This window comes from Schistocerca gregaria, chromosome 11, assembly GCF_023897955.1.
Source record: "Schistocerca gregaria isolate iqSchGreg1 chromosome 11, iqSchGreg1.2, whole genome shotgun sequence".
Lineage (NCBI taxonomy): Eukaryota > Metazoa > Arthropoda > Insecta > Orthoptera > Acrididae > Schistocerca > Schistocerca gregaria.
The window spans coordinates 95,752,997-95,761,888 of NC_064930.1; the positions used below are offsets into that span (position 1 = coordinate 95,752,997).

Here is an 8,892-nt window from a genome sequence, read left to right on the forward strand (position 1 = left end):
AAATCATGGAAATCCTAAATCAGGATGGCTGGAGACGCGATTGAACCGTCGTCCTCCCGAATGCGAGTACAGTGTGCTAACCACTGCACCACCTCGCCCAGTCCCCTATAATAGCCGAAGCAGGTATACGAAATGAAATTTTTATTAAGGCAACACAAAAACCTGTGGAAAAAATTACTAGCTTCCTAAAATGTTTTATTGTTAATTATAGTCATTAGCAACCTCAAATACAGGGCTAATTTACAATAAATGCAGATAATATATATGGCTACACTTCTTTAAGGGAAAACTAGACGTAACACAATATGTTAGTTAGAAAGCCTGCTACAGTAACTAAATCACGAATGCTGATTTGTTTCAAGTAGCTCTTAAGATTATACAAAGGACTATGGTAGTTTCCGAAAATCCCCTCTCCCTCTCTCCCTCTCTCTCTTTGCAATTAATGAAATTCAGGGGTGATATATACTTTGGCTGAACTGTGAACCACAAACACAGATTTGCTACAAATTAAATATTAAATCACGTATTCAAAACACTCATACCATTAACTTATGAAAAAATAGTGTTGTAAGCATCTGAAAACACTGAAACTAATGTATTTCTTAAGTAATTGTGGATTGAAATTGGAAAAAGATTGCTTTGAACTACTATAGTCGTACTGTCCTAAAAAATTTTAAAAGAGCACAGTATAGTTTAAGCCTACAATTGACGATAACAGTACGAGTTTATCATGGCAGTCGTGAATGTTAGGTATCGATATAATCGATCTAAGATTATGCAGAAGAAACGAGCCGAACAGTAAACTGTTCAAATCTGGAACTTCAAATCTACACACAGTCTTGTACAGGGTCTCTCACAAGGAAAGATCCCCAAGCTAGCTTTGATATATAAATAAACAAGCATTTTGCACAGATTTTTGGCTTAGCTGATTCTGTGCGCAAATCTATACCGGAGACTGCAGCGTAAGTTTATCTCGATCAGAATCGCTAACGTGTGCAGCACCGATAAGGTGTGCCTTCTGCCTGTGCAGCTAACAATCACAGATGCACGATCCGGCATTTTTCGTGTATCTCAGTGTATATGATGTCATATCTCTCGAACTGCATGCCGTACAATTGTATATTTGCAGAGGTACATTCGGTGACACATTTGGCTACTGTCTATCCGTCTTCTACAGTAAGCCTTTCACTTTTTCCATTTTTTGGAGGAGATTTCTGTGGACCAAAGCAAGACGAAAATATCCAGGAAACACTGGCTCTGATGCACATACCTTAAGGGCTATGAGCACTAGTTCAGTAGATGAGATGTGTTTCACAGCAGCAAAGGTAAACAAGTGCTCCTAATTCCTCAGGTATGCCTTTTAGAGACCATGTTTACTGGACATTTTTTCTTGTTTTGGTCCAAACTACAACCTCTACACTCTTAGCAAAAATACTGGTACATGTATTCACTGTCAGAGGTCTCAAACCAATTTTCTCTTATAACTTTTGTATCATTTGTTTCTGGGCAAGGTCCCCTGTCTCAAATTGATACGTTTATCTTCTCCATTATCCCTGAAAATTGGTATCATGTATATGTACATTTACAGGTGACAGCCCTTGTAATTTTGACACCCTGTACTGTCATCGAACGATGTTTCCGGACACAAGTTCCTGTCCACATTTTATTCCTCGTGAACAGCTGTGCCTGCTAGTGAATTTCTAACTTAAATTTTTAATTTCTCACATGAAAACCCTTTGGCTAGAATTGATATTATGATACAAAGTTTGTTTGATCATACATAGGAGTGGAAAGAGTTAAACTGGTGCAAACTTGCAGAATTTATGCATAGTTAATGAGCCTATTGCCCATCATTTGAGGTGAGGAGCATGCCACGGCAATACAGTAGGTATGTTCTGCTAGAAATCCTAGGTAATTGGATTTGATACCCAATCGTTTTCTGACGATTTTGTCAACAGAGATTTGTTATTGTGAAAAACACCAAGTTATACTGTGGTCCAAGGTCCACGTAAAAGATAGGTATCCTGTAACTGGCTTGGTAGGTCAGTTCAAAAATCATAGGAAGGCACGGTTACACCATCTCAGACAGGATTACTCCTATTAAAGCACTTTGGCATTCAAACCGACAATCAATGAGGACAGCTTTACTGTTTGGTGAACAAAACACCGTTCTTGAATTTCAGTGTTTCTCTCTTTCTCGTTCTGTTTGCAGTTGCAGTTTATGGGTTGAGGCGATACAGGACACTCTTCAAATTATGCAAGTTACGAAGTACTTTCCCAACTCTCTGTGCAGGCACACTGATAGATGTGTCGTCCTGGGCACGACGCAAAACTGCCCCCCAACCCAAGGTGTGGTGCGACCCGTGCCGAGGGGTGCGTGGCACAGGGGAGCTGTGCCTCGAACGGGGCCTCTGGGATACCGGGCGCCCTCCCAGAGTATCCAGCCTAGCCCGGGCAAGCGGGGCTCTGTCCGGGTGGTCCACACTTTCCTCAGCTTCTCGTGGGATCATAGAGAAAAAATCTGAAGTTAGCTCCGAGCGAGCAGATACCGAAGATTCCAGGGGACCTCTCTGTGAGGCGACCCGGGATTCAGAACAGACTGAATGCGAACTAGGCACCAGGGGACCTCGAAGTGAGGTGACCCCGGGCCTCGTAGGTGATAAAGGTGCGGTTGCAGAGGGAGATTCTTCTAAACTCGCAACGGGAGGGACCTCAGCTGCTGTACCTGGTGCTGGGGAAACCGACAAATCCGAAAACAGCTCTGAAAGAGCTGCCCGGAGAAGGGACAACAGTGTTGCAGAGGAGGGCAGCTCGAACCTCGCAGAAAAATCGGTGCCAAGTGTGTCTGCCATAGAGACTGTAGATATGACTTCAACAGAGAAGTCTGTGAATGTTTTTGGGGAACGACACATAACTGAGCTTGTGAAGATGGAGAAAATGTTAGTATCGGGAGATGAGAATTCTGAGGGGATGAAAGAACTGGAAGAGGAACAAGAATGTGAGGCAACATGGGAGAGAGTAGTACCCAAAACTGTACCAAAGGAATGGAAACCAGAGGAAGACATCCAAAGTCCTGAAATAAGTTGTGGTAATATTAAAAAATTAAAAACTAATGCTGACAATGAGGAAGCACCTGTTCAGCAAAAACACAACTTGAAAGAAGTGGAATCAGGTCTAATTATTAATGCTGACAACTCTGTAACTGAAGAGGTCAACGAAAATGGAACTGGGGATTCGGAGGAAAGAGACACGTCTGGACTTTCCGTAGAAGAGGCAATGGATACATCAGGACAAGCTGAGAATTCTGGAGGGGTGGGAGAAGAACAGAAAGAGGAACAAAATGGTGAGGTTCCTGAAGCGGAAGATGAATCTGATGCATCTATGAGGATGGATACTGAAGTGGCGGAAACAGATATCAGCCAAGAGCAACCCAAAAAGAAGCGTATGTCGGGTGCACAGAAGCGAAAAATGAGAATAATGGAAGCCTTGTTGGTAGGGGGGAGAGTGCTATCTAAAGCTGAACGAAAGAAGCGAAAACTGGTAGAAGAAACCCAAAAGTCTGAAACAAGTAATGAAGTTGCCAAAACCAAGAAAACTGTCGCTGATAGTAAGGGAGTTGATAAAAAATTGGAAAGTAACACCGATGAAGTTAAGCAAAAATGCAAATTGAAAGAAGCGAATTTGGACGATACCACAACTACCAGTGAATCTGACAGGATGACTGTGGCTGTTGTACCCAAGGGCTTTCCAGACATCAAGATGACAGAGGAACAGGCAGAGATGCTGGGAACTGCACTTGTGGAGAGGATTAATCCGTCAGACAAGGGAGAACCAATCCAGTTTTCTGCCATGCAGTACGAGAATGGGGGCTTAGCATTCACTTGTGCCAACAGGACGACTAAAGCGTGGCTATGCAGTACTGTATCAAAGATCGACCCGTGGCCGGGTGCCAAGTTGGAAGTCGCACAGGCGGAGACCACATTGAAGGGTACCAAGTTTGTACTGTGGGTGATAAAGGGGATGAATAAGAGAAGTAACCAGCAGATTCTGGACTTTCTTCAGAAGCAAAATGCAGACATATCCACTACCGAGTGGAAAATCATCAAGAGAGTAACAGAGACAGACAAAAGGATACGGCTGACTCTTTGGGTTGATGACAAATCTTCTGAGGACTTGAAGGCACGCAATTTCAAAGTATTCCTCGGTATAACTCGAGCTAGATTCATTCGGATGTCAGAATGGAAGAAGCTGATGGAAAATGTCAGATCAAAGAAGCAGGGTAAGGTGCAACCTGCGGACCAGAATCAGTCGCGACTGCCTGCGAATTACAAACCACACCAACCTGAGCACACACACCCAAATCGAGTCTCAGAACAGCCCCACAATCGTGGTTTTGGCAGATCAGAACGATTACAATCACGAGGAAGAGATAGAACACAACACAAGGAGCGCAGATACACCACAGAACAAATTGAGGAAGAAACTTTCTCAACTTCAGACCGTCAAGAGACTCGTGCTTCAGGCAACAGAGACCTTCGTGCCTCAGACCATTGGGAGCGCCGTGCTTCGGGGAGTCGAGAACGCCGTGCTTCGGGGAGTCTGGAGCGTCGTGCTTCAGGGAGTCGGGAGCTTCGTGCTTCGCGCAGTCGGGACCGTCGTGCTTCACGCAGTCGGGACCGTCGTGCTTCGCGCAGTCGGGAGCGTTGTGCTTCGCGCAGTTGGGAGCGTCGTGCTTCGCACAGTCGGGAGCATCGTGCTTCGAGGAGTCGGGAGTGTCGTGCTTCGGGGAGTGGGGAGCGTCGTGGTTCTCGCTGTCGGAAGCATCGTGCTTCAGACCTCCGCGAGTATCTGGCCACACTGCACCGCGAGCACGAGTATCGGGCCTCACCGCATCGTGAGCGTGGGTATCGGGCTTCAACACACCGGGAGCCTAGTGCTTCACCCCTTCGAGAGTTGATAGAGACAGATTACGGAGTCCCAGATTCTCCGCAGCTAAGTGAGATGAGGTATACTGTTTCAGATCTGGCATCATCTCACAGTTCGATATACTTCTTGTCGCACCAGGATCAGTGTGAGAACCGAAGGTTCATAGACTCAGTTCTATCACCATCCTGTGCCTCTAGAATCAGTGACCTGGATAAGTCTCTTTTAATGTCTGATCTTGAATCTATAGTCCTGACTTCACAACGCCCCCGTGAACGTGGGGTTAGCACTTCAGAACTGTCACAGTCACGAGAAGCTAGTTACATTGTATCAGACCGTGCACGGCGTAGGGAGCCTATATACACCTCAGATGAATCCGAAGAAGACGAGTTCTTTACTGAAGATCGCAGGCAGTCATTTAAGACATGTTACGAAGCCCCAGATCCTCCTCTGATTACCGAGACGAGTTACACGGGTTCAGATTGGACACAGTCTCGCAATTCCAGGCACTTGTCTCCCAAACAGAAGATGCCTAAGGACCGAAGGTCCAGAGGCTCAGATAAACCGTCACCCCGTGTCTCTAGATTCAGCAAATTGCATGAGCCTGCTGCAAAAACTGTCTCACTACGGAGTGTCATATCTAGATATCTGGATTCAGAGCAGCCCCATGAGCACGGGTTTGTCACAACAAAACTATCACATTTGCAAGATGTCAGGTCTGCCATATCGGACCGTGTGCGGGAAAACAGGTACCTAACTTCGGACCTTCGACAGCGTCTCGAGACAGGTCCTAGGGCTCCAGATCCCCCTCAGATCCGTGGGTTGAGGTATAAGGCTTCAGATCTGGCACCATCTCTTAATTCCAAATATGTGACTCCAAACCAGGATAAACCTGAGAGCCCAGTGTTCAGAGGTTCGGGTCTGCCACTGTCCCGTGTCTCCAGATTCGGTGACCTAGACAAATGTCTTACAGAATCTTCAATAGATGTCGAGTCTGAATTCCTGCCCTCACAGCAGCTACCTGAGCGTGTGTTCAGCACACCGGGAAGGTCACAGTTGCGAAAAGCTAGTTACGTCATATCGGATCTAGCACAGCATAGGGAGCCTGTACGCACCTCGGATCGAACACAGGAAAACAAGTACTTTACTTCAGGTCACAAGCTGTCTTTTGAGACAGGTTATGGATCCCCAGATCCTCCTCAGCTTAGTGATATGATGTATACCACTTCAGATCGTGTGCTGTCTCTCGATTCCAAATCGTCAACTCCGAACCAAGATGAGTCTCGTGGCTCCAGGTATGTGGCTCCAAAGCAGAATCAGTCCGATAACCCGAGGTTCAGAAGCACGAATAAACTGTCATCTTGTGTCTCTAGATTCAGCAAAGTGGATGAGCCTCCTACAGAAATTTCCACAGTACTGAATGTCACGTCTACATCTTTGGCTTCAGAACAGCCTCATGAGCGTAGGTTCGTCACATCGGAACTGTCACAGTTGCGAGACACTAGTTCCATCGTATCAGACCGAGCACAGAGAGGTTCGGATCACCCTACACCGCGTGACTCCAGATTCAGAAACTTCGACAAGCTGGCTTTCCAGGAACTGAAGTTAAGAGGTCCAGATCACATTCAGGCCAGAAAAGGTGGATTTATGGAATGAGGCCCTCTGTACTCCCTCGAATCTGGATCCAAATTGTCAGATCCCCAGAAGTTCAGAGAACTTGATAAAACAGTTTTTGGCGTGACACATTACCGAAAAACCATATTTTCAGGTCCAGATTTTTCATCCGAGCAGTAGAGGTTATCTTACATGAGGTGGACACTAATTTCTGGGGGCCTTCAGAGAGTAGTAGGATCGATTGTTAAATATTCCACAGTTGTCGTAGCTCTTCATTGGTAGTTGCAGATAGTGGCTTTAGTTTGCAGTATCTAACATTCCAAATTGAGGGGGCCGTTTGTTGAATAATATTAAAATAATTTTAGTGTTAAGTTATATGCACTGTCTAGCACTGAGCTTACTCATAAATTTTCATGAGCATCAAATTTGCCTATGCTGTAAAATTGTTAGAAATGAACTTTGAATTCAATTTAGAATTGTTTTGTTTCATATGAGTTCCTGTTGGTGAGTTACTTGTGCACAGGTCTGTCCATTTGTTTGCTGTTAATTGCAAATGCCTTCAAACAGGTTAATGACATGTTTTATGTTATATTCATCAGAAACATTTGTATGTGTAACTCATTTTGTTGCTGGTTTGTGTAGTTTAATGAAAGGAGTAAATTTAAGGAAGTATGTTACATTTTGTACACACTGAGTGAGAAGAGCAACATACGGTCACCACCACCGTTGTCGGCATTGTCAACCTTTAATATTGAGTTTGATGTTAAGAGCATTTTTTAAAAGAAAATAGCTGAAACAGACTGTGGTTGCAAGATGTTTGTGAATGTATTTTCTTCGTGTGAACATTTTTGTCGTTCAAAAATATGTACTTTGCAATTTTTTATGCCACATTAAATTACGAAAGAAATGTTTATGAATAAATAACAAATGTCAAATAAACAAATTATCACTCTGTTCTTTCTTAAATGTGAAATGCTGTTTATAAGGAATTAAGGAAGCATTGGTGAATTCCTGAAGTGTGGCAGTACAGCAGAGGTGGAGCACACATTTGCTTCAGGCGCTGAAGACCGCGCAGTTGAGCCCCCCACAAACAAATCATCGTCGTCATCATCATCACACATTTGCTTATCCGAACAGGTCATTTGCTTGTTATTGAATGAAATATCCTTTTACCCAATAACAGCAATTTCAGACATATAGGCACTAGCACAGTTAATGTGAGCAGTTTATTTTCTTCTGGCAAATCAGGTGTGACATCTGTTCCTAATTGCACTGCTAGACAGTTGTAGTGGTCACAAGAGACTCACTGTAGTGTCACACAGGTAAGAGTCCAAAAAATAGAGGATCAAGACAGTATAATGAAAAGGATAGATTACTGCTCACCATATAGCAGCGATGCTGAGTCACAGAAAGGCAGAACAAAAAAGACTGTCAACCAAATAAGCTTTCAGCCGAAAAGGCCTTAATTGGAATTAAGACCACACACACACACACACACACACACACACACACACACACACACACACACACACACACACGTACGTACGTACGTACGCACGCTTGTGCATACACAGCTCTCACACACATGGCCAGCATGTCTGGCTGCTGAGGCTAGGCTGTGTGTGTGTGTGTGTGTGTGTGTGTGTGTGTGTGTGTGTGTGTGTGTGTGTGGTCTTAATTCCAATTAAGGCCTTTTCGGCTGAAAGCTTATTTGGTTGACAGTCTTTTTGTTGTGCCTATCTGTGACTTACGATCTCCACTATACGGTGAGTAGCGGTATATCCTTCCCATAATATTGTCATTATTCCATCCTGTATTGTATATTTTGTATTGTGTAATAATGGCCTGAGAGAAGTCGAGATAGTAGATGTGAGGAAAAAAGTTTACTTATGAAAGGATAAAAATTGTGTTTTTAATGGCCCTACCTAATATTGTATCAAAAGATAAGTTTGTGAGAAAACTATGAAACTGTACTGCCTTGTCAGCATTTCCCCTGTGAGGAAATTCCAGAATTCCAGATTCATGCATTTAAAAGTGGAAACACTATTCTTAGCTTTTGGGAGCATTCTTTCCTTCCTCAGGAAGGAAAGAGGCACTCATCTCCAACCGCGGGGTCCGATTGGCCAGCCATTCTTTCCTAACGCTTACGAACACATCCCTCTTTCCTACCTGCGGAGGCACTTGGCAGTCTTAAAACGTGTGTCTATCAGTAGTATCAAAATTTTGCCTTCTGAAGGTAAGTATGACCAACTGTGCTTTTTCTTTGTGATTTTAAAGTGTAATATAGTGGCTCATTCAATTCTTAAATAGTTTCAGCTGTTAGGCTAAATGCAAAAAATTTTCAAAATACCAGTA

General features: G+C 43.9%; 1 protein-coding gene across 1 annotated transcript; it reads left to right on the forward strand.

Moving 5' to 3' along the window:
* The first annotated feature begins 2,189 nt into the window (after positions 1 to 2,189).
* LOC126294973 (uncharacterized) lies at positions 2,190 to 7,483 on the forward strand. Its single transcript, XM_049987199.1, has one exon. The coding sequence runs from the start codon at positions 2,866 to 2,868 to the stop codon at positions 6,577 to 6,579; it is 3,714 nt and encodes a 1,237-aa protein (XP_049843156.1). The 5' UTR covers positions 2,190 to 2,865; the 3' UTR covers positions 6,580 to 7,483.
* Positions 7,484 to 8,892: the final 1,409 nt, after the last annotated feature.

Coding starts and splice junctions, on each gene's coding strand:
- LOC126294973 (XM_049987199.1), top strand. CDS start 2,866: ATGACTTCAACAGAGAAGTCTGTGAATGTTTTTGGGGAACGACACATA.